Source organism: Uranotaenia lowii, chromosome 3 (genome assembly GCF_029784155.1).
Source record: "Uranotaenia lowii strain MFRU-FL chromosome 3, ASM2978415v1, whole genome shotgun sequence".
Lineage (NCBI taxonomy): Eukaryota > Metazoa > Arthropoda > Insecta > Diptera > Culicidae > Uranotaenia > Uranotaenia lowii.
Genome location: NC_073693.1, coordinates 194,022,471 through 194,048,730, shown reverse-complemented (window position 1 = coordinate 194,048,730; position 26,260 = coordinate 194,022,471). Strand labels below are relative to the sequence as shown.

At 42.8% G+C, this 26,260-nt stretch overlaps 1 protein-coding gene across 1 annotated transcript in view; it reads left to right on the top strand.

Annotated features, from left to right (window-relative positions):
- The window catches only part of LOC129752966 (dystrobrevin beta-like), a 27,127-nt gene extending 887 nt beyond the window's left edge, over window positions 1-26,240 (top strand). The window contains exons 2-9 of the mRNA XM_055748757.1: window positions 4-391; window positions 454-586; window positions 5,731-6,094; window positions 6,157-6,342; window positions 7,068-7,199; window positions 16,152-16,199; window positions 25,029-25,072; window positions 25,341-26,240. Of these exons, the coding sequence (XP_055604732.1) occupies window positions 4-391; window positions 454-586; window positions 5,731-6,094; window positions 6,157-6,342; window positions 7,068-7,199; window positions 16,152-16,199; window positions 25,029-25,072; window positions 25,341-25,403 (1,358 nt within the window). The 3' untranslated portion in view covers window positions 25,404-26,240. The remainder of the gene's footprint in view (window positions 1-3; window positions 392-453; window positions 587-5,730; window positions 6,095-6,156; window positions 6,343-7,067; window positions 7,200-16,151; window positions 16,200-25,028; window positions 25,073-25,340) is intronic.
- The last annotated feature ends 20 nt before the right edge of the window (window positions 26,241-26,260 follow it).

The window sequence follows — 26,260 nt, the reverse complement described above, 5'->3', positions numbered from 1 at the left end:
AAGCCGTGGTACATCCAACGATCTGCTCGGTTTGTCTGAGGGAAAACTTCACCGGTTTCCGGTATCGGTGCCAGCGGTGTCACGCCTATCAGCTGTGTCAGGATTGCTTCTGGCAGGGTCGGGTCTCGTTGAACCATCAGAACGATCACGAGGTAAAAGAGTATTCTAGTTACAAGAGTCCTAGCAAACAGATCGGACACTCGCTGCGAAAAAGCTTCCGCTGTGTGCCGGAAAAACCGAATCAGGTGCTACCGAGGTTCCCGGAACAGCCGGAAAAGACACTGAACCTGTCCCACATTGTGCCACCCTCGCCACTTCCATCACACAATGGGTTCTCCGATGGGGGAATGATCCCGGGGATGTACGATCGTAGCAGTACCTTGGATTCGAGGTGGGTCTCAATATGAGCTCATGGACTAATGACCAATATTTATGAGGGATCTTTTATTTTAGGGGCACTGGATTGTCTCTGGACAGTAATGGGACCTCGTTGACGCGAGGTGGTGGTGGCGGGGCGAATTCGAACGATGAAGAGCACAGGCTTATCGCGAGGTATGCCGCGAGACTCGCTCAGGAAAGTCGAACGGTAAGTTGTAAACGATAAAAAAAGGTTTCCTTATCGCCAAGTCTTCATGTCTCAAGAACTTTCAGTCCTCAAGTTTGCAGGTCGTTTAGATTACAGGTCTCTGAGATCTTCAGGTTGAACACCGATCTGAATGATCGTCAGGTTGTAAGATTAGATTTGCCAGACTGAGGTATTTAGGTAGTCAAGATTTAAGGTCATCATATCTTCAGGATTGCAGGTTATCTGGTATTTTAACCGTAAGGTGTTTGAGTCGTCAGGTTTCAGGTTATAATGTCACACATCTTCACGTCTCAATTAACAGGTTCAAAAACTTGTAAGATGATTGGGTATTTACCTTCAGATCTTCAAGGCATCTAGTCGCTTCCATTTGGTCTGCAGGGTTATTTTTGTATTCAGATGTTTAGATCATTTTATACATAGCACGTCAAATACTTTAACTGTCAAGGGGTCGTTCAAATATTACGTAACGAAGTTTTCGGTCATTTTCAACCCCCCTATGTAACACGTGTCTTCAAGGCCGTGAGTCTTCCAAGCCGTGGGTCTTTTAGGCTGATGATCTGCCAGGCCGTGGGTCTTCCAGACTGTGGGTCTTCCAGATCGTGGGTCTTCCAGGCCGTGGGTCTTTCAGACCGCGGGGTTTCAAGACCGTGGGTCTTCCAGGCCGTGGGTCCTCCATACCGTGGGTCTTCCAGGCCGTGGGTCTTCCAGGCCGTGGGTCTTCCAGGCCGTGGGTCTTCCAGGCCGTGGGTCTTCCAGGCCGTGGGTCTTCCAGGCCGTGGGTCTTTCAGGCCGTGGGTCTTTCAGGCCGTGGGTCTTTCAGGCCTAGGGTCTTCAAGGCCGTGGGTCTTTCAGACCGAGGGTGTTCCAGGCCGTGGGTCTTTCAAGCCGAGGGTATTCCAGGCCGTGGGTCTTCTAGGTCACGAGTCTTTCAGGCCTTGGATCTTTCAGACCGTGGGTTTTTAAAACCGTGGGTCTTCCAGGCCGTGTATCTTCCAGGCCGTGGGTTTTTCAGACCGAGGGTCTTCCAGGCCTAGGGTCTTTCAGGCCAAGAGTCTTCAAGGCCGTGGGTCTTTCAGACCGAGGGTGTTCCAGGACGTGGGTCTTTCAAGCCGAGGGTATTCCAGGCCGTGGGTCTTCTAGGTCACGGGTCTTTCAGGCCTTGGATCTTTCAGACCGTGGGTTTTCAAGACCGTGGGTTTTCAAGACCGTGGGTCTTCCAGGCCGTGAGTCTTCTTCCAGGCCGTGGGTCTTCCAAGCCAAGTGTCTTCCAGGCCGTGGGTCTTCCAAGCCGTGGGTCTTCAAGTCCTTGGGTCTTTCAGGCCAAGGCTCTTCCAGGCCGTGGGTCTATCAAGCTGAGGGTGTTTGAGGCCGTGGGTTTTCCAGACAGTGGGTCTTTTAGGCCGAGGGTCTTCCAGGCCGTGGGTCTTCCAGACCGTGGGTCTTTCAGACCGCAGGTCTTCCAGGCTGTGGGTCTTCCTGGCCTTGAATCTTCCAGGCCGTGGGTCTTCCAGGTCATGGGTCTTCTTCCAGGTCGTGGGTTTTCCGAGTCATGGGTCTTCTTCCAGGACGTGGGTCTTCCTGGCCGTGGGTCTTCCAGGCCGTGGGTCTTCCAGGCCGTGGGTCTTCCAGGCCGTGGGTCTTCCAGGCTGTGGGTCTTCCAGGCCTAGGGTCTTTCAGGCCAAGAGTCTTCAAGGCCGTGGGTCTTTCAGACCGAGGGTGTTCCAGGGCGTGGGTCTTTCAAGCCGAGGGTATTCCAGGCCGTGGGTCTTCTAGGTCACGGGTCTTTCAGGCCTTGGATCTTTCAGACCGTGGGTTTTCAAGACCGTGGGTTTTCAAGACCGTGGGTCTTCCAGGCCGTGAGTCTTCTTCCAGGCCGTGGGTCTTCCAAGCCAAGTGTCTTCCAGGCCGTGGGTCTTTCAAGCCGTGGGTCTTCAAGTCCTTGGGTCTTTCAGGCCAAGGCTCTTCCAGGCCGTGGGTCTATCAAGCTGAGGGTGTTTGAGGCCGTGGGTTTTCCAGACAGTGGGTCTTTTAGGCCGAGGGTCTTCCAGGCCGTGGGTCTTCCAGACCGTGGGTCTTTCAGACCGCAGGTCTTCCAGGCCGTGGGTCTTCCTGGCCTTGAATCTTCCAGGCCGTGGGTTTTACAGGTCATGGGTCTTCTTCCAGGTCGTGGGTTTTCCAAGTCATGGGTCTTCTTCCAGGACGTGGGTCTTCCTGGCCGTGGGTCTTCCAGGCCGTGGGTCTTCCTGGCCGTGGGTCTTCCAGGCCGTGGGTCTTCCAGGCTGTGGGTCTTCCAGGCCGTGGGTCTTCCAGGCCGTGGGTCTTCCAGGCCGTGGGTCTTCCAGGCCGTGGGTTTTCCAGGCCATGGGTCTTCCAGGAAGAAGGTCTTCCAGACCGTGTGTCTTCCAGGCAGTGGGGCTTTCAGTCCGTTGGTCTTCCAGGCCGTATTTCTTCCAGACCGTGAATCTTCCAGGCCGTAGGTCTTCCAAGTCCTATGTCTTTCAGGCCGTAATTCTTCTTGGCCGTAGGTTTTCCAGTTACAGGTCTTGCATGCCGTAGGTCTTGTTAACCATAGGCCTTCTAAGCCGCAATTCTTCTGAACCGTAAGTACCTCCAGCCTTAACTTTCACCACTGCCAGGCCGTGGGTCTTCCAGACTGTGGGTCTTCCAGATCGTGGGTCTTCCAGGCCGTGGGTCTTTCAGACCGCGGGGTTTCAAGACCGTGGGTCTTCCAGGCCGTGGGTCCTCCATACCGTGGGTCTTCCAGGCCGTGGGTCTTCCAGGCCGTGGGTCTTCCAGGCCGTGGGTCTTCCAGGCCGTGGGTCTTCCAGGCCGTGGGTCTTCCAGGCCGTGGGTCTTCCAGGCCGTGGGTCTTCCAGGCCGTGGGTCTTTCAGGCCGTGGGTCTTTCAGGCCGTGGGTCTTTCAGGCCGTGGGTCTTTCAGGCCGTGGGTCTTTCAGGCCTAGGGTCTTCAAGGCCGTGGGTCTTTCAGACCGAGGGTGTTCCAGGCCGTGGGTCTTTCAAGCCGAGGGTATTCCAGGCCGTGGGTCTTCTAGGTCACGAGTCTTTCAGGCCTTGGATCTTTCAGACCGTGGGTTTTTAAAACCGTGGGTCTTCCAGGCCGTGTATCTTCCAGGCCGTGGGTTTTTCAGACCGAGGGTCTTCCAGGCCTAGGGTCTTTCAGGCCAAGAGTCTTCAAGGCCGTGGGTCTTTCAGACCGAGGGTGTTCCAGGACGTGGGTCTTTCAAGCCGAGGGTATTCCAGGCCGTGGGTCTTCTAGGTCACGGGTCTTTCAGGCCTTGGATCTTTCAGACCGTGGGTTTTCAAGACCGTGGGTTTTCAAGACCGTGGGTCTTCCAGGCCGTGAGTCTTCTTCCAGGCCGTGGGTCTTCCAAGCCAAGTGTCTTCCAGGCCGTGGGTCTTCCAAGCCGTGGGTCTTCAAGTCCTTGGGTCTTTCAGGCCAAGGCTCTTCCAGGCCGTGGGTCTATCAAGCTGAGGGTGTTTGAGGCCGTGGGTTTTCCAGACAGTGGGTCTTTTAGGCCGAGGGTCTTCCAGGCCGTGGGTCTTCCAGACCGTGGGTCTTTCAGACCGCAGGTCTTCCAGGCTGTGGGTCTTCCTGGCCTTGAATCTTCCAGGCCGTGGGTCTTCCAGGTCATGGGTCTTCTTCCAGGTCGTGGGTTTTCCAAGTCATGGGTTTTCTTCCAGGACGTGGGTCTTCCTGGCCGTGGGTCTTCCAGGTCGTGGGTCTTCCAGGCCGTGGGTCTTCCAGGCCGTGGGTCTTCCAGGCTGTGGGTCTTCCAGGCCTAGGGTCTTTCAGGCCAAGAGTCTTCAAGGCCGTGGGTCTTCAGACCGAGGGTGTTCCAGGGCGTGGGTCTTTCAAGCCGAGGGTATTCCAGGCCGTGGGTCTTCTAGGTCACGGGTCTTTCAGGCCTTGGATCTTTCAGACCGTGGGTTTTCAAGACCGTGGGTTTTCAAGACCGTGGGTCTTCCAGGCCGTGAGTCTTCTTCCAGGCCGTGGGTCTTCCAAGCCAAGAGTCTTCCAGGCCGTGGGTCTTCCAAGCCGTGGGTCTTCAAGTCCTTGGATCTTTCAGGCCAAGGCTCTTCCAGGCCGTGGGTCTATCAAGCTGAGGGTGTTTGAGGCCGTGGGTTTTCCAGACAGTGGGTCTTTTAGGCCGAGGGTCTTCCAGGCCGTGGGTCTTCCAGACCGTGGGTCTTTCAGACCGCAGGTCTTCCAGGCCGTGGGTCTTCCTGGCCTTGAATCTTCCAGGCCGTGGGTCTTCCAGGCTGTGGGTCTTCCAGGCTGTGGGTCTTCCAGGCCGCGGGTCTTCCAGGCCGTGGGTCTTCCAGGCCGTGGGTTTTCCAGGCCATGGGTCTTCCAGGAAGAAGGTCTTCCAGACCGTGTGTCTTCCAGGCAGTGGGGCTTTCAGTCCGTTGGTCTTCCAGGCCGTATTTCTTCCAGACCGTGAATCTTCCAGGCCGTAGGTCTTCCAAGTCCTATGTCTTTCAGGCCGTAATTCTTCTTGGCCGTAGGTTTTCCAGTTACAGGTCTTGCATGCCGTAGGTCTTGTTAACCATAGGCCTTCTAAGCCGCAATTCTTCTGAACCGTAAGTACCTCCAGCCTTAACTTTCACAAGTGATAGATCTGCCATACTCTAGGTCGGAAAGGCCGTAGGTTTTTTAGGCCGTGAGACTTCAGGTCGTGGGTCTTACAGGCCAAGGGTGTTTCAGGCTGTGGGTTTTGTAGGCCTTTGGTTTTGCAGGCCTTGGGACTTTCAGGCCGTGGGTCTTTAAGGTCGTTGGTCTTTCGGGTCGAGGGTCTTCCAGCCCATCGGCCGCAATTATTCCATGAATTTTGAAGCTGCTAAGTTTTACAGGATGAAAAACTTTAGCCGACATTTTGTCGATTCCGATAATGGAAAGAATATATCTGTAGATACGTAAACACGATATTCATAAATTAAATTTAAGGATTAAGTGAGGATTTCAGACTGCAATTAAGATCTACGAGCACAACTGATAAAACATACATAAACTTCGGAAAATTAAATGTTCAGAAATCCAACCTTGCTAAACTTAAGATCCTCCTGGTTGACAAATTCACTAAAAAATTTAAAAAAAAAATGTAATGACATGAATTTCCATTCCAGCCCGGTGGGTCCGCCCCGGATCCGGTGCAGATCGGCCTGGACAGTTCCCGGGCCCAGCGGGAACTCATAATGCAGCTCGAATCCAAAAACAAAGAAATCATGCGTGAAATCCAAAAACTCCGCCGGCAGCAGGAATCGGAACAGGTTGCGCCCGAAAGTCCGGCCCTCATGAGTGAACTGCGAGCCCTGCGGCAACGGAAGGGCGAACTGGAAGGTCATCTCGGAGCATTGCAGGACTCTCGACGGCAGCTAATGGGCCAACTTGAAGGTCTGATGCGGATGCTTAAGAATCACCAAACCCAGAGCCCTCGCTCTACGCCCAATTCTAGTCCACGGTCCGGCAAAAGTCCGCCACTTCCACAAGGTAAGAGAATAACAGATTTGTTTCGGGAAGTTCTTAATATTTTTTTTAAAATTTTATTGAAGGTCCGCAAATTCCGAATCAACTCCGGGGGCCCGCGTTACCTCAGAATGTGCCACCCCACCTGCAGCAGAGCATTCTCCAGCAACAGCAGCAGGCCCTCCTCATGAACAGTCATCACCAGGAACCTCCGGGTATGGGCCATCCGCATCCGATGGACATGCGAGGATACGTTCACAATGGGAATAACAGTGAGTACTGCCATCCGTTTTCGGGTTAAAAGTTGTCACTACTACTAGTAGCTTGCGTTAACCGGCTTCTTGTAATAACCGCTACTAATAACCGGAAAAAAATCAAAAAGTTTAGCTGTTATCGTCGTTCAGCTTCCGCTTTCTGTGAAATTTCATCTTTACGATGTGGTTTTAAACGCTCTTAAAAAAAATTGGAATGTTAGCTGCTTGAGGATTCGCTTTGTTCGATTTCGCCTAAATTCATCCCATCCGAGCTTGATATGCATTTTTGGAAATCAAAACTATCTTATCCTTCATACCAACTAAATATACAAAATTACTCACCGATTGAAAACCAGAAGAATACGAAAGCGGGAAGGGTTCGATCCAGTATTTTTTTTTCTAATGAACAGTTTTTTACATTTGAATCGATCTCTACCTACCATAACACTTCAAAAACTGGAAATTTTGTCGACATTTAGGCGAGTTTCCTTTCTTTCACTGTTATGAGGCTATGAAAATCTTCCACTCTAAAAAAATACATTCTTTCGGCATTAACGTTTGTCCTTGAAGAAATAGACATTCACCTCCATGAACACAGCAATAGTTAAATCCGAATTCTTCCACAAGTTGGTGGGTTTGATTCACATATAAAATTCTGTCTGCACAACCGCACTTTCTAGAGTATGGTTGTGCCTCAATTATGGTATGAAAATCCCAAACATCCCTCACAAACCCTATTCCAGATGGCATGCCCGGAAGTCGCCTGCCGCTGGGAGCAGTACCCGGATTGGTACCGGGCAATCGAAACGATTTGCACTACGCCGCCGATTCGGTCTCGTCGGCGATGAGCTCGCTAGTGCGTGAGCTCAACTCAGGTATAACTTACTGCGCGAATTGTTTGATTTGTTTTTTATGTTTCCCCCAATTAATGTTTTGAAATTTGGAAAAATAATCCACAAAGGCGCAATTGTTCGAAAATTTTCTCAACGACACACAAAGGCGGTGGTGGTGGTTTTGTGCACCTGAAATACTTTTTTTTTGTTTTTTTTTTTTGTATTCGAGGGTTTTTTGCATAAACATTTTAAAAGTTTTTTGATATTCTATCTTTCATTGAGTTCAAGTTTTTGAAAAGTTGTTTGCACCGTTCTGTAGATAGTGTTCTCAAAAAAGCATGGTACTGTTGATCTTTTGCCACTGTTATTGCACATTGTTTTCTGTTATATGATCCCTTTAAACTAAGTAAAACTCTCGAAATTGTTAGTGAGAATTTATTATGGAGTTATGGAATTTTTTAATAGCTAACGTGAGACAAGAGTTTAAAGATTTTGGATTTTTTTTTACCGAACCAGTTCGGTAATCGGTTATTGATCTTTTGGCGTCAAGGAACGAATTACTGAAGGTCGTTTACTTCCAAGCCAGGCTTTCACTTTGATGAAAAATCTCCCGAGTAGACTGTGAAACAGGTTAAAAACAACATATATGTCAAAATGTTGCTTGGCGTTGTATGAGTAAGAGGGAAGCTTTCTCTTCGTTTCACCTTTTTTCTTATGGCGTATTTTTTTTTGATTCCGGATTTGGCTCTGGAACGGTAATTTTCGTATACAGTCAACGAAAATTACCAAGTTTGGTTATTATTTTACCAAACTCCTAGCATGTGGAGTTCGTTAAACTATTCGGTATTTTTTTCATGGCCGAGAAGTGACAGCTGTCAAATATTACGGACCTTTTCCCAGGGGTGCCAGGTGGTTCCGTCAAAAATCAGGACAACGCGAAGCTAAAAATCAGGATTTTTCAGGACACCTCTTGATTCATGAAAATAATAAGCAGCTCTGCTTAGATTGCATAACTAAAGGCGCAATACAAGTGCTGTAAACGCCTTGATTTATGCAACAACAGTACGCAGCTTCTTTGCTGGCCTGCAGTTCATATCGAAAAACACCATTTAAATATCACCTGAATCGAAAATTACCAAATTTTATATGGGTTGAACTATTTTATAGCAGATTTATTAGATTTTCTCATAGTTTAACCTAAATTTCTATAACTCTTGAGATTTTTTTATGAAAATCAGGACAAATCAGGATATTTAAGGGACCAATTTTCAAAAATCAGGACAACTCGAGAGTTTTTGAAAAATCAGGACGGTCTTGCAAAAATCAGGACAAATCCTGATAAATCAGGACACCTGGCACCTCTGCCTTTTCCATAAAAAAATACCGAAAGTAGGCTGATCCTACCTGAGATGTTCTGTCAAAAAAATTGACAGCTCGTTGTATCGGTAGATAGTTGTTACCGAACTGTCTGTATTTATCAACGAAACACCGGCAAAGTTTACCCGAAAAACTTTTAAAGTTCGGTAATGTTTACGGAACAACCGTTAGAATTTACCGAAATACCTTTTGTTATTACCAGAAAACCTGTTATTGTTACCGAAAATCTGTAGTTATTACCGAACAGCCTAAAATTATAATCGAAAACTAACAATTGTTTACCGAAAAAACTGTAAAAGTTCCGAATCAAAGCAATCGAAAGATTTTTTTCAACCACGGTGGAGTGTAAAAGTTCGGTAATATTTACCCAACAACTTTTGATTTTTATCGAAATATTTGTAGCTATTACCGAAACTTCGGTCATTTTTACCGGATTTTTTGGAAAAAAAAGAAATTATACCGAATTGCCGGTAATATTTACCGAAAATTGTCAAATTTTCGGTAAATTTTAGCTTATAATGCACAGTGTATATCGCGAGAATCGAATCATCTCACGATGTATGTACACTGCGCATCATTATCTAAAATTACCGAACGTTTAATGGTTTTTGGAAGAAATTACCGAAAATTTGACAGTTTTCAGAAAATATTACGCGGCATTTCCAGAACGCGCCTCAAGCGAAAAACCGAGTTAATTTTAAACCTCTTTTAAAAGACAAGTTCCAAACTCTTTCATTTCATTTCATTTCAAACACTTTTATTTCGATCATCGACCTCGATTTGTTGAGATTTCCAGGAAAGCGAAGCTCGGATTGCCTCTGTGGAAATGAAAGAAAATCGTAACAATACTATTTCGACACTGACGAAATAGTAATTAAACTTTCACCTCGTCCTCGTGAGTAAGGAATTCGGTTCCTTGGAACGGTGTTCCCGAAGCTTCCTCATCAATCCACTTTCCCTCAGTCGGAACATTTTACCGGCTTTGACCGTTTTATTGCCATACTCCTCGGTGCTGCTGCTGCTGCTCTGCGAGCTATCGACGCAGTTCTTCTTGTTGGGAACTGATGCTTCTTCGCAGCTGACAAAATGCGGACCGGACTGAGCCGCTAAATAGGCCAAACCTCTCCCACCTCAAGATAAGGCTCCGGATCAAAACGAGACGGGGTAAGATGTGTTTTGTGTGAATTTTTCAAAACACCAAAACACGCGAAACCGGACCTTTAAAAAATGGCAACGAATGCTTGCTCATTATTTTTAGCATCTCGCTCGAGTACACGATCAATCGTGAGACCATTTATTACGACTGCGAGAGCGAAGGAAAATGTAAAAAATGCCAAAACAGGAAAAACGCATTTTGTACGTTTGTCTTGACAGCGACAATTTTCAGTTTTACTTTACAGTTTTCGGTGTTTTTTTTTAACCTAAAACTAATTGCGAAGAGATTTGTTTACATATAAATAAACGGTAGGTCAAAAACCGATTAACGTGGTTCGGTAAAAACAAGACGTCAAGTTGATCAATTACCGAAAATATTCGAATTACAGAAGTATTTCTATAAAAATAAATTACCGAACTCGGTAATTTTCTTTTACTGTGTATGCTCCGGCACAGTGCTCTGTAATAGTTTTCCTAATTTGTCCTAATAGCTCGCTTGAGTGCTACCCTGGATGCTCGATGAACGGTCCCCTCGTTTCTCGCCCGTTGAATCCGCCGCCTGGCTTTCAAGCAGTTAGCACGAGACTCGACAATTTCTGAGGTCCACCACTAGGGTACTTCTTCCGTAGGCTGCTCAGCGTTGGAAGCTCCCTGCATATTTAGTGCTTCGATGCTGACTTCTTGATCAAAAACTTTGCTCTTTCAACTCCGCTTTTGGACCGGAGGATTCTACGACCTTCTACGCTATAGCGTATCGCCTGGTGATCACTGTGGGTGTAATCGTCAGTCGTCACACACTCTCCAAGTTCAAGTGATGGGTTAGCTAGCTCCAATGTTACGAGATCCTGAAGCTACACTCACCGTGTGCTCACCTTCCGGTGTTGGTATTTCTATCCGTATAGCCGTGATGTCTCCGTCGATAAGTTCTGAAAAGGGAGTAAATTTAACTCTTTTGTTCACTAGTAAAGCAGCCCTTGGGTAAGCGTTCTGTTCTTCGAAGAGAATCTTGCCATTCGGGGTATATAGCCCTTGTACCATAACCCTTGTTAACCCAAGGTTCCTGGATAAAGGCAAGGTACAGGTTTTCAGAGACGAATCTTCTCAGTAGTGTACTGGAGGCTCCTTCAGCATGGTGAACATTTGCCTGAACACACTTAAAGGTGTTTATTTCTGTGGTTTTTTGCCCAGGAAAGTGGGGCAAGACACCAGCTTTTTGCCATTTGCATATGTTTGTTTGTCCCGTCTCGGTTTACTCCATGTGCTTTGGGTTGTTGGGGCTGTTTTGGCAGCTTTGAGTTTTATATTTGCAGGTTTGTTAGAGGTATCTTTATCTCTAGAACTCGGGCCTGGTCTTTGTTGATCTTGTTCGATGGTAAGGCCCAAGTCCAACGTACCAGTCCCTTCCGGTAAGCAATTCGCACAGGATTTACTGTGGCTATCTACCTCTTTCTCTGTGGTCCCAGGGTCTGGTCCCTGGTCCATAGACTGGCCCTGGTGCTTTGACTCCGGTTCATTAAGATCGAGAGGTGCCACAGTATCTCCTCAACATATCGACTCTCCTTTTATGAAATTGACCTGGTCTATTGCCGACTGGTCCTTTACAAGGTCCCAGATTTTACTGGAACCAAATCCGTAGTAAATCACGAAATTTCTTTTCTCCAGCTCCTTCTTTGAAATCTCGTCTACAGTAAAGACCACTAGGAGAGCTTCGTTCCGTTTTTAGACATCGTAAAATCTCCAGCTTTCGGTTGCTCAACTCTTCGTTTTGGCTTTCAATTGTAGCCTGAACTGTACCGATATCGTCCTCGGCAGCTCCAGGTAGATGAGCCTTCAGGATCTCTGATCTGGGAATTTGATTGTCCCCTACACCCCTACACCTTTCCACGGCTTGATTGATGGTATGACTTGTTTTTGCCAGTCCGATGTGGTCTGGTCAAGACAAGTCACTACCATGAACCAAGATTTGAATGAGCGTTGTGCAAATTTTGGCTTCAGTCTCTCAAGCCTTTGGCCAAGAACTGCTTTTTTAACGCCTGCTGTAAAATTTTGAGGTGTCCCGTCGTCAACTGAGTGACCGGGTAGTTTTTTGTGAGTATGCCTACCCTAATAGAACTGATTACCTCTTTGTAAGAGGGTCTTTTAATGTTTTCACCCGATCTCACTGGGTGGTTTGCCCCATGAGATCGTCCATTAGACTTTTTGTTCTATGTCCGTGTTTGTTTTTGCTCTTTCGGATCTTGTCGTTTAGTTGGGGCGATTGGCCCCTTAGCTTTTTAGGCCTTCGACTTTTCCGCGCTACATGAGCCATCCTTGTCCCCACTGCGAGCCCGTTTTGCACTTTTTGCTGGGGGTGCAGATTTCGTAGTGGTTACTAGGCCCATTGCCTCTTCATATGACACGTTTTTCGCGATGAGTTTCCTTAGCGGTCTGTTCGCCGCACCACTAATTTTTCGTGTATCAAGGTTTTTAGGTTTGATCGGCGTTTTTATCTCCTTGATGGTCATATTAACCCCATCGTCGTTGCACTCATCATCTCCTTCCGCGGGCAAATCTAAAGCGGAGGAGGAAATGGATGGCACTCCTGTGAAAGACTCGTTTGAGAGCTGTGCTAGGAGTTCACTTTCGTTCTCATCCATGGTTTCCGGGCTGTATACTGTGGGGTGCGCCCTGGTGCCCCACAGGTTCCGTTATCGACTGAGATTCCCTCCAGCCATACATCCTATCGTTACGGTGTCTTAGAATTGCGGCACCCCCTCACTTGACTAATGTCGGGTTACACTTTTAACTGGCTGTCATTTGTGATCATATGACTCGTGGAGGCGTGAGGTAGAAGCGAGTGAGTACCAGAATTATGTTCGTCATTCCTTCCAGATTGTCGACTCACCATTTGAAGCCGTGAGGCGCATTTCAGGGTGTTCAGGAAACGGATGTTAAGGATGTCAGATTGCCCGATTTTATCCGAGTTTGCCCGGATATTTGATACAAAATTTGGGATAAGTCTGGCCCGGCCCGGTTGCCCGGATTTCATTGAAAAATGCCCGGATTTTGCCCGGATTTATTCACTTTATATGGCAAATCAAACAAAACAAAAACAACAAACACCTACAAAACGAATTTTTTTAACAACTTTTACAAAAATTATCATGAGAGGTTTTTATGAAGCCTGAAATACGATTCAAAATCTTTCGATAAGTTTGGATGAAAAAATTTTTGTTTTAATTTTTTTTCTTGATTTTTGTTGAGTAATTTCTAAATTTTGAGAAAATTTGTCCGGATATTGCCCGGAAATGTGGTCGTCATTTTTGAAATCAAATGGCCGGATTTTGCCAGGCTTTATATAAAATTGCCCGGTTTGGCCGGCCACGTTTGGCCGGCCCGGCTACGTACTGAAAAAAATCTGGCAACCTTACTCAATGTACGCACCCAAACGCTAGCAATCTGCGAGCCGATATTTAGTAGCCCCGTCCTAATTTCGTAGTTGCACTCAGCTGCTGAGAGAAGCCACTCAATAATCCTATGCTGATCCTAGCACCGCCACTCTTCGTACGGTTTTGCAGGAACATAATGCTGCTCACTGCTGCTGAACCACTGAATGGTTGGAATCCTATTGATTCCGCCTTCGATTAATCCGAAAAAGAAATCCGATTGGATTCGAACTAGACGATCTGTTACTCTGGGTGCCCTATCGATCGGAGCTGTTTCGGTCAACTGATGAAGCTTTGAACGGGCGGAATAAGCTAGATTCCGACTTTGATGAATCCGGAAGTCAACCCCTGTTGGATTCAATCCGAAATTTGCGTAGAGCTGTATCGATCAGCTGAAGAATCGTGGGATGGTCAGAATGAGATTTATTCCGACTTCGTTGAGTCCGAAAATCTAATTGGACTACAAACCTTCCTGTTCCGGAACCGCAACAATCAAAGAAGGCGCTCTGTTTGGAGCAGCTTCTCCCGTTCCAAAATCAACATGAGTCGGCCAATGCAGAAGGCTTCTGGAGTCCAATTTCTACGAAGACCAACTGCGGTTCAGTCGTGTTGTGGCGTGTTCAACCTACCCCTAGAAGGGTTTTTCTTTTTGAGGTCAAATGCAGATGCCTTCGTTTCCTGAAGCCAGAATGTAGGCGAACCCAATGAGGCCCAGGTGCGTGCGATTGTCCTGTAATGCGCAATGCTGTTAGATTTCTTGTTGGGATTTTTAAGATTTACACCTACCTCGTTGAATGCTTTAGTTTGGGAAGGTTGATTGCGTTGCGTCCACCTACCCTCCTGAGTTTCCGGGATTTCCGTGCTGCCACTTAGGAGACCGGTGCAACCGCGTGGAACGAAACGAATGAATTTTTCTTTCTGTTGACGTTTCAGTTCCGTACTTTTCGACCAACTACTTGAAAGCCGTTGTTTGAGGATAATTTTCTTGTCGGCTTGTTTTGTTTTTCCATTCACGGTTAATTTCATTCCATCATTGTCGCTACACGCTTAATCGTGTTTCTCTGCTATTGAGTGTTTGAGCCTTTTTACTTGAATTTGATCAACACGTTACAACCGCATTAAACCCGTTTTCGATCATTCAAGCACCGAATCACAAAATTCGGTGAAAAAATTATTCGGACTTAAACTTAAAAATTACTTTTCTAACTGATACTAGAGTAAGTTGTCCAACATTGCAGAAGATCGGCTTTGAAAATATTTTAAATTTCTTTTTTGTTGCACCAATTGACTGCAGGCTTATGAAAGAACATTTGACCGATTGATATCACGACTACTTTTTTAATTTGATTTTTCAGTCAATTCTGCACAATGCTATGCCCTAACAATTGCTGATGCAGGTATCCATGATTAGAATAATTAAATTGAACAAGTTCTACCCTTTGAGTCGAAAAAATGCAAATGCAAGAAGTTTTGGAGGATTTTTTCACATGTTTTTCAAAGATTTTCGGCAAATTGAGATTAACACAAACACACACAGAATCTCAATGAAACTTCATATTTCCTCGAAAAAATTCGTTTTTGCTTAACTCTAAGCGTGTAACTTTCGGGGATATGATGGCCAGCATCTTACAAATGCAAAACCACTAAACTTACAGAACGTGTACTATGTATACCGTAACCGGAATTCGATCTCATGACCGTTGGCTTAGAAGACTTGAAGACTATCCTCTACGCCACGGGCTGCGATTGGGCTTCAACTGCTAAAAATGTAGGGAAATTAAGACAAATTTATCAATCAATCATCAATCTATCATCATTAATCAATCTAGTTTTATAACTTTTGAATGGAATTTTGTGTAAAAACGCTTTACGATTTTGACTCGACTCCATCGAGCAGTTTTAAGGAGTTGACACCAACAGAGTTTTGTGACACATACAAATATATAAAGAGGGGGGAATTGTTTCAATTGATTCAGTTAGTTTGTTAACTCGATATATTTTCAAAGATCTCATTCAATATTCACCGTTTCATTCATCACCCCATCTGTATGTTTGTTTCTGTGAACAACAATTTCAATATCTTAATGTGCTTTCGGCTGAAGCATTACTGTAATTAAGGTTCACCGACATTCCATCCGCGCAGTCAATCTCGTGCTATGTTTTTCCACGACTTTCCAACATTACCCAGCCGGAACTTCTTCTCGAGCTAACGCTAGCATCTTTTGTAAGTGTGCAGTAAGCAATCGATATCGCTATTACCCGATTTCAGTGTGGCTCAGCGTTGAAAACTCTTTTCCCAATTTCGGAAAACTAAAAATTCACCCGTTAAATTTCTAGGTACTGCGAAAACCATCGAAAACGCCATCCTCAAGGAACGGAGAGTTTGAAATATGCCATCAATTGGATCTTCTGATTAGTTTATCTATCTGGTCGAAAATACATTTTATAGTGCTTTAACGATAAGGAATTCGATAGTTTTTTACTGTGTAGATTCTGGGATGAAATTTTTTTGTCTGCGTTTACCTAACTACTAGCAGTTGAAATTTGATTTTTGGTAGATCTTTTTAACTAACGATTAGATAGACATTTGTTTGATCATACTATACCTATGAAACTAAGCAGCTTAATTTCTTTAGATTTTTTAACAGTAATATTACTTTGAATTTACATCACGGAAGACAAGAAATTGGAACAAAAGAAAGACATCATACCAATAAGTAAATCATTTAAATAGAAAAAAAGCCAAGCTCCTATTTGGAAGACTTAATGAAAAATAACATCATTTTTCCAAAAACAATTTACTCAAAAACACACAAAACCACCTCGCCTCGTTATCACAAAGTTTTTTTTAACGCCACTAGAAAACCAAAATATTATGAAATTTTAGTTCCAAAACACTAACCAAACTTCATCATCACAAATTACGTCTACTACAATCTACAACAACAACTACACGAATTCACCAATAACTTGCTGCTTCAATCTTCGAAACAAACAACGTCGAACGAACTCCGTAAAATCGTCTTCCAACTTTCAGAGGATTCCGACGAAGAGTATGGCATGCAACTTCATGCCAGGCAGTTAGGTAAGACTCCACATTTGATGCACTGTTGATTCTATGAACCTCTTAAAAAATATATAAAATTATCATTCAGACTTTATGTATACCTATCATTTTCGTAAATGTATTTTATAAAAAAAAAATCCTTTTAAACATGACTCTTTGCACCAAAATTGCACTTTTTGCTTTCCTTTACCTACTTGCTATCTTTTAAGTTAATACAACACCCAGACTTTTATTCCAGTTGCAGAAATTTGCCCTTCATTCCGCTTGTCTTAGAGTCTTTATTTTAGGATTTTATCAAAATATTTGTAGTTAGCTCTTTGGTTAGAAAAGTTGTTTATCGAAAATCATACGCACTGCGGCATAAAGAAACTTAATCTTCAGTCAATCCACTCTCTGGAGCCACTGTTGCAAACATCAACTGTCCATTTTTCCAGGACAACTTCACCAAAGAAATCGCTATATGGAGTTATTAATTTTCTACGAGCAATATATAGGGGAGAGTGGGATAACGTGGGCCATGGAGAAACGTGAGCCACTTTGAATATCTCAGATGTGTGTTGGGATAAAAATCTCAATCCAACTGTCATCGTCGTCGTTTTGCGTAAGGATGTTTTTCTATATGTTGTTGACTTATGTACGTATCATATGCTTCTTTTATTTAACAAGCCTAGAAAAATGTACTTACATAATTAAACAAGCACCCACAAAATGGCATCCGTGGGAGACCTAAAGTACATAACAAAAATATGCTCATATGCTTATGATCTTAATTTTGCCATGTTCTTTCACATGGAAAAGGAATTTTTGATGAAGCATCAATAAGTCACACAAACGCAACCAATTTTCAAATTATTGCTTGAATATCTTGGACCATCTATATTTAGGTGTTTTTATACGCATTCAGAACTTACTATCATGAACATGAACATTACTATCTGTGAAGTTTTCTTATACCAAATAAAGAGTTATGAAAAATGTTTTGTCCATCTTTTCTAATGGATAGACACGAACATAAATCCTGTATAAGGAATTATTCCGAAACGTTCGCGAGCCAGGTTTTAGGAACTCTTCGAACATACACAACTCTCTTATTTATTTTCCTATCTAAAATTGCTTTAAAATAACTAAATGAATTATGAAATTTCAATTTTGGGTCAGCTCATAAACTTTGCTTGTTATCTAGTCAATTTGGATTAGGTGGCCCACGTTTCCTTACAGTTTTTCAAAATCCAAAAAAAAAAAATTTGAAAAACAGTCAGAACTCGGGAAATTAATGTATTTAAAAAATTTTAAAAAAAATTGCCTAATGATACCTTAATGTAGAACACCTTTCCATTTTTAAAGAAGCAAAGAAGCAAAGTGACCATGATACCCCCACTCTCCCCTACTGAATTCACGTCACGAAATTTCAAGTGATTCTGAAAAATTCTTTAAAGCCTTAAAATTTTGTGTACACTTTTAAAAGTTATATTTTGTTATTCCAACTTGTAGAATCATAAATTTTTCAGTTATTTTCCTAACTTTTTCCTTATTTTGACTGACACTTGAATAGCAACATATTGAGGAATCATACGTAAAAATCACTGTTTCTCACAGTCTTTATTCATTCACGAACTCAGCAAAAAAAATTTTTTTATTTTTTTTTTTTCAATATTTTTGTTTTTTTTTGTTGAGAATAACGAATGAATTAAAAAATCTACAAAATTATGTTCGCTTTATAAAAATCTGACCATCTGGAGGGTCAAAAATCATTCGCGCTGTTGTAACTCAGTTGGATTCCAACCGATTTCTATAAAATTTAGTGTTTCAGAATCCTCTCATCATTTTCAAAGAAGATCTTATTTATTATTGTTTTACAATGTTAACGTTTTCTCTTAAAATAAAAAAGTTTCCTTTTTTGTGACGTGAATTCACTACTGTTTTTGTTCGCTTTTAAAACAAACCCATGAGATACAAAAAAATATTTTTTCTACACACTTCTATTTAAAATTTAAAAAATAATCAATCCATATATTTTAATTTATTATTTTGTAAAAGTTGTTAACATTTACACTTTTTCCAACAAAAAAATTGATTTTCAAAATTATATAAAACATGTACAAAATTTTTTTTTCTCTTTTTTCCTTGGTTCTGTGTGATTTGAATTGTCAAAATTATTGAAAAGATTGAGATTTTTTTGATACGCTAACGTATAAAAATCACTTGTAAGCGGTACAAGCGTGTGGAATGTGTCAAAAGTTATAAAAATAAAAATAACAAATACCTATATGGCAACACTGATATAGAAACTTCAAAGTGTAAACAAAAACACAAATAAGGCCTGCAGAGCCAAAGGGGTAGAAGTGCAAAAATAATCGATTTTGTGTAAAAAATGCCAAACAATTTTTCATATTTCAAACTATATTTGGTGATTTTTTCAGATTTTCAGATTTTTTTTATTTATTTAGTCTTTGCAGACATTTAGAGATGTTTACACATTACAAAAAGATTCTACTTTTGAACACAGCCTAAGAAAAATTAAGATCAAAGTTACTAACTATTTCATTGAAACGAGCACAACATGTATCCAAAGGGTTGTTTTGTCCGTATCGGGTTCGTCCAGTAGTAAGTCTGAGGAATTCCTGCGTCCGAGTTGATCTTACAGGAGCGTTAAACGGAAGTAACGACAAAAATTCTGGACAGTCAACATTATTCTGTAGAACATCAAAGATAAAGAGCCGTTGTAGAAGAATGCGCCTTGATGCCAGCGTCGGTAGATTCAGCAACAAGCAGCGCTGTTCGTAGGGCGGGAGGTTCGAGGCGTCGTTCCATGGTATCTGGCGCAGAGCGTATCTGAGGAAGCATCGTTGTACTCTTTCGATCCGGTTAGCCTGTACAACCTTATATGGAGCCCAGATTTGCACTCCGTATTCGACAATGCTGCGTACAAGAGCACAATAAAGTGCTTTTAGACTGTAGTAGTCGTTGAAGAATTGCGTGTTTCGTCGTATGAAGCCAAGAACCGCAAAGCCCTTAGCTGTTGTAGTCGAGATATGCTGCAAGAAAGTGAGCTTGGTGTCCAAAATAATGCCAAGCTCCTTGACGATGGAATTGAGGCTTCAAGTAGTCGATGACATTTGTACTCGAAGTTCAAAGGTTGACGTTTACGAGTAAAAGATATGACACTTCATTTGGAAATATTAGGAGCCATACCATTCTGATGACACCACGTTAGAAATGAATCGATGTCTTTTTGGAGAGCACAGCAGTCAACTAGTGAAGCTATGGTACGAATTTTTTTTAGATCGTCGGCGTACAACAACTTCTCCGATTCAATGATAGCGCATAGATCGTTGATAAAAAGAACGAAGATCAAAGGTCCCAGATAACTTCCTTGTGGAACTCCAGAAGTGATTCGAAAAGGCGTCGAATTCACGTTGTTTAGTCGTACGTAAGCAGTTCGGTCTACGAGATAAGAGTTTATCCATTTGCAAAGCCAATCAAAAGCGGTACTCTATCAAAAGCCTTGCTCAAGTCTACATAAATTGCATCGACTTGTTGACGTTTATCCAGTCTAGTAACCAATTTCGAAACGTACGTCATAAGATTGGTGGTCGTATATAGATCTACGTTTCATGAATCCATGTTGATCTTCAGAAATACAGTGATGCACCGATTGATAAAGTACGTCATAAACGAGGCTCTCGAATACCTTAGGCAAACAGCTTAGATGCACTTGATGCAAGTCGCTGGATTTGAGGATTGGAGTGATCGATGCCATTTTCCATGCGGTGGGAAAAGTACCTTCCGTTTACGATTGATTAAAGATGATCGAAATAGATACGGATAACGGATCGGCGCATTCTTAACCAGAATTGGAGGAATGCCATCTGGCCCAGGTTCTTTTGTTAAATCTAACGTAGACAGCTTCCGAAGACGTCGTTTGAGGAGAAATTCAGCAGAGGAAGGTTGAAGTCACGATTTGGCAAGCTACTAAAGTATGATTCGCATAAAGGTGGTAAGTTAGTGCTAAGAACACTCTGAAAGAATGTCGAGAATTGGAACGCAACAGCATTTGGCATTTCGGCAGTTCGGCATCGTTGTATGTGGTCTCTTGAGGTATACTCTGAGTACCCTTTCTTTGTCGAACGTATAACCAAGATGAGGGATCGGTGCGAGCGTTATCCTGAATGCGATTGATATAGTCACAGAAACTTGTCACGTGTTATGTGTTGTAGGCGCTCTCTAAGTTACGTACCTCAAGAGGTCATATCATTTGTATACTTTTATGTTCGAAAGAAAAATTCAAATTTACGAGAAATGGCAAAACACAACAACTTCAAAAGTGGCAATGGCGTAGAGTGACTACTTTCGTCAACAAGGGATTTTCGGAAACCGCCGGCTGGGTTCGGGACGCGAAAGTAGGCAACTGCGTATGCATCTTCACTAGCATCTGCAAATAAATGAAGTTCCAGGTGTCAATATGTGTTGTTGTTTGCACCGAGGTAATAGCCCCTAGGAATACGAAGTTCAGCAATGAGGGGGAATTGTTCAATCCAAGTAGTCCATTATTCGTTCGCTCGATCATTTATTTCCTCGACCCCCAGGTTTCCAGCTCGCCAGATATCTTGCAATAACACCCTTCCCTGTACCACAAAGGCTGCTAACAAACCTAGTGGATCGAAAACGCTCATAAGGCACCTGAGCACTTGTCGCTTCATTGGACGGCGCTTGCTCGCTATTAGTTCACTTAATTCTGGTTGAAAACTCGTGGCATACGCTAAGGAATCCTCCCTCGGAAGCCAGTACCTTCCTAATACCCTTTCTATGTTGGTGTATTCCAGATTAAACAATCTAAGATCTTCAACTGTTGGTTCTCCCATACCTTTTAGAACTTTCTGGCTGTTCGAAGGCCTTGAATTCCTTTCCAACTTTCGTTCTAAGCATTCGTACCTGTTCTCGGCCATGCGTCGACTATCGGGAAACACATAGTGGTCGAATCGCCACAGAAGTCCGATTTCAAACCGATTATTCTGAAGTACTGTAGTTTCCTCCTGGATCTGCTTAGAACGTTCATCGCTTTCCGATTCTTCCTTCGGGCAACCAGAAACTCCGACATCTTCCAAAGTAATTACGTACAGTTGTGTCCAGCGCCTCATCCCACGAACATCCGTTGCTGTGTGTTTTTACAGATAACGATGATCCCGTGGATCCTCCGTAGACAAACCATCCCAACCTGGTATGAGCACCAACGGGTTCATGTGGTCCACCTTATTTTATAGAGAGCGGAATTGTCAAGCGTAGATTATTCAGCCCAATTAGGATTTGTAGTACATCGTTCCAGTAACTTGAGATAGGAAGACCACGTAGGTGAGGGAACGAATCGGATAAATCTTGATGATTCAGGGATTGTTGCGAAAGTGTTAAGGCTTTCACAGTGCGAGCATACCGGAGTTTAAAACGAGAACGGTTAATCCCCGAAATGTTGAGTTCCACCATCTTGGAGGCCTGTTCATGTTTCCTGTCTACCTAAGGCAGAGCGTTTGCGGCACTCCCTGGATTCCAAGGTCGCGGATCAGGTCCTTCTCCACGAGTGTCAGTGAAGATCCATCATCCAGAAAAGCAAAGGATTCTATTCTAGTTTTTGTTTGTTTTTTTTAAAGGGATTTTAACTCCACAGGAGGCATTCGTCCCTATTAATTCTATTCTACGGTTTTCATTCCCGTAAATAACTTTACGATTCGGAAGAGACACAGTTGCGAGTAGCTACAGTGGACGTGATTGACGTAAGTATCGTTAGATGGAGAAACAGGTGAACTACGATCGTTTGAATTCGACGGTTGATTTATTGCAACACTGGAAGCAGGCTGGGTCTGCTGACTACGGAAGAGGTGAAAAAGAGGGTGAAGCGGAATTTACAACCGTTCACGATACATTGTCCATTTACACGAAAGAACGATTTCCATCAAAATTCAAGCAGTTTCGGTACAGCTTCTCCCGTTGCACTACCTACATTCGTTCGTCAAACTGAGACGCTTGAAGTTGTCGCACTCCTGAAGGCGTTGTTTTTGACTGCACACACTGCACCTACGTTCTCCCGTTTCCACTTCTGGATTGTCTTCTGCGTGTATGTGAAGCGGTTTGTTCCGTTCCTCCATTCGGTTCGAATTTCCAGTGTAGGAAGTTACCCGCCTGGCTGAATCCATGAGTTCAGACATGAATTCCGCAAAATGTTTTAAGTTAACTTTTTGATAAATTTTAATGTATAAGATCCTCACTGCATCTTATACTCACTCGGCAAACGGTACACTAGATCGGCGAGCAACGACGGATTTGAAAAATTAGAGGTTTGATTGGCTGCATCTAAAGCGTTACAGAAGCTTTGAACGGCAATGCCGTAATGAATCAATATTCCAAGCTTGTCGCATTTTGGGGCGGGAATAGATTTTATTTGGGCTAAAAGGATTTTCATTAGATAACTGTTCAAGGCGATCATAATCATTACGAATGGTATCAATTATACGTGGCAAAACAATGCGACTGCGCACTGACTCTAACGCATCGCCTTTAAGGGCACGCTGAAGGCGTATCAAATTTTCTGTTTGGTTGAACGTGCTGTTGAAGACAGGCCAGTCAGTCGGGTTCCCATCAAAGTTTGGGAAGTCCCGAGACATGATCTGGCGTGCAGCTAATTGAACTGTTGTCGGGGTATAATCCGCGATAATTTCAATAAAGTTAAAACTTTCGTTTAGGCAATACCCTAGCTGTTTTATCAGGGACTCATGAGGCTATTGTAAAGTTTCATTTGATATGCAATTATTGGCAAAGGGCTTACCTTGATTCTCGGAGATAAGGGGAGGAGGTAGAGGTTAGTGGTTGGGTTGCCTTCTGGACGACAGTCCGTTGCTGGTGAAGTTATTCGCAACTTTCGCTGGATCCGCCGCATGATGACTTGGAAGACCCGTTTGTAGTGAATTTTCTTTTTAATTTATTTGAATCGTGAATTTTCTTTGCGATTATAAAAAACACATCTTTCCTTTTTTTTTTTTTTTTTTTTCCGGGAAAACACACACATCTTTCCGTGACAACAAACGTCTTAAATCTGCCCTTTTATTTCCAAAGCCTCCTATGACTATCAAGAACATTTTCCTCATGCTATCTATTTTCTATCTCATTTTTACTCCTTTTTCCATTCGCTATCGGTTTCAGAAAGCGCCGTTATTATTTCTCGCCATCTCTTTTCCACATTTACTGTACTCATTCCTAACGGTACATGTGAGTTACGTTCGAACTGTACCTGTTATCCATACTTTTCATGCATCTTAATTCAAACTTGGCTCACTGTTTTTACTCCCTCGATTTCTTTCTTTCATCTTATATTTGTTGATTTTTCTAAATATTTTTTTAAGCTCCATAATTTTCCTCTGCATTTTTATGTCATTTACTAGTGTTCTCTACACCGTTGTCTCGGCTACAGGCTCTCGAAAACGACCAACGGGGATTGTTGGAACCGAAAGTGCTGATTGATGATGGCGTTTCGTACGGAGTTTCAGAACGCCACCCTCTTCGTAATGTTGCTCCGATAAGTTTGGGTCATCCTCGGAAAACGGTTTTTGCTCAGTCCTCTGCTGACGGTCCTTCCTTTTCTTCTGCATGACCTGGGATGGAATTTCTTTCGGAGTTGACTCGATTGGCTCCTTTTAGCTACACCGGTTGTTGTTGGATTCAGTTCGATAGTCGGGAAAATTCCCGACCCGGGAAGATAAGGATCGCATGCCGTATTTTCTGTATCGGAAATCTGATCGAACCAATCGGTGGTTCGCTCAAAACTGGTGGTTCCACTACTCGACTACGAACGCTAACGTTGTCATCCAATTTGTTGGCAGGGGCTTGCAAAAACTTGTATTTATCGTTGACCATCTTCAGTTCGACCAGGATTGCCTCCAATTTATTTTGGAGTGTCTTTTTTCATGAGCGCGCTTTTCAGCCAGCTGCTCTAACTCCAAACTTATTCCCTTGGATGGTAAACTGACATGCTTCTTGTTGCCAACATTGGACAAAAGCCGTATGCTGCCCTATTTCGAAACAACACCGTTAGTACGCAGTTTTTTTAGTTTAGAAAAAGGGGCCGCACGCACGGTTCAAATTATGGCTCCAGAGATAAGGAACAGCTTATCTCTGGAGCCACCATTAGAACAGTGTGTTCCTTCCCCAAAAATTTTTTGACCATCACTCGCAAAATTGCACGCATCTGGATTTTTAATTTATTGTATGATTTTTTTTTTTTTTGTTTTCGATAAATTCAATTGTGGCGAGCAAATGATAAAATTTTGATTATCATTCACTGTTTCACATTTGCTCACCATCATACTTTGAAATAATACTGGGTCTAAAATAATACCAAACGACAACCGCACAAGTCTGTAATGATTGCTTTTGGTTGAAATTTCAGGACTTTTTCAGTTTTCGTTGTGCTTTAAACGATGATGAATGACTGTCCGTAGCGTATATGCCATTTTATTCCACTTTACCAAACGAATTTATTCTGTATGTAGTCCAATTTGAAAAACAGTTTTTTAATGTAAAAAGTATAACAAACTATAAAATTTTATATTTTTACAAACACAATCAAAATTCAAATCACTCTATTAACATCTCAAAATAAGGTTTAAGTTTAATATTTTTAAACATTTCAGTTAAATATAGAGAAGAGCTGTAAATAGAAAACAACAAATGTAATATAATCAAACAAAACTAGGAAGCTTCCGGTTCATATAGTTCACCTTTTTAACTTTGCAACAGCAAAACAAACCAAGGAATCTATTTTGTAATATACCACAAATCCACTTTCCCACACTGTTCTTGCAGACTTTGACGAAATGCAGATGGTCGGTCACGATTGGAGCGATAAGGTAACTACAATTGTATATGGCGTAGAACAACTTAATGAATCGTTTTCCACATTTGAACATACTTCACCCTAAAAATGTGGAACTGTAATTATTCTACTATGTTACTAAAACTCAAAGGTGTTCAAATTATGGATGTAAATGTTTCACAAAACGAAGCTTGCACAGCACATCAAGCTCATTTTGTCGTTAACAAATTTAGGATGTTTAGTTCTGAATCTTAAATAATGTTGGTAGCCTAAAAGTGTTTCATTTTGTTTAATCGAAACAGGACAACGCACAGTGGCAGGAGCAGTTTGCCCAGTGGAGCCTGAACTCTCAGAACCACCAGTAAAGGGGGCCAATAAGCGTGTTCCGAAACTACTGGAAACTCGAAGCAGCGTGGCGGACCCGGATGCAGACGCAGACGAAGAGGAAGAAAGCGAATCCTTAAACTAATAAGCATCAGGGCGAACCTAACCGAATGCCTAAATAAGCAAAAAATGCGTCACGACATCACTCATCTTCACAGCAATTCTTCTAAATCTATTCTAAAACAAAAAACATTCCATATTAGTGCAGCAGTGGTCGAAAGAAATAAGCTTTATCGATAGCATGAGTCAACAAAAAAAAAGGTTTAAAATACACAAAATAGCTTAATCAGATTTTTCCGGCAAATGGCAACCATTCCATATCACTAAAAATAATAGAAGTTGAACTAGACAGCATACAATTGAAAAACCACTTTAAAGAAACACATCCCACACACACAAACACACAACTACATAATCGTCTTATTAAAACAAAACAAAAAGAAACGTGTAACGTGAGTGCTTTTTAGCAAGAAGGAGAGATAGAATTAATCAAATTGCTAATCGAATGCTTAACTCTCATTCAAAGATGTTTGAAACCTGAAAAAAATTGTAGCAATATTATTTGTGCTGTTTTTTTTTTTTACTTTTTTGGGATAACTTGTCCCGGGAACACTGTTACGAGCACTCGAATCCAACTCGAAAACTGGTTACACTGCTAGTTCGTTACATAAGTTATCTTCTATATGTATAGGTATATGATAATTCGCAAGCCATTATAATCGTTAATTAATGCATGATCACAAGTCAACGATTCCGTCGATCGAACAGATGTTTGTGTACTTAAAAACCGCTCGATAGGTTTATTTATTTCCTTTAGTTTTTTTAGGTATTGTATATT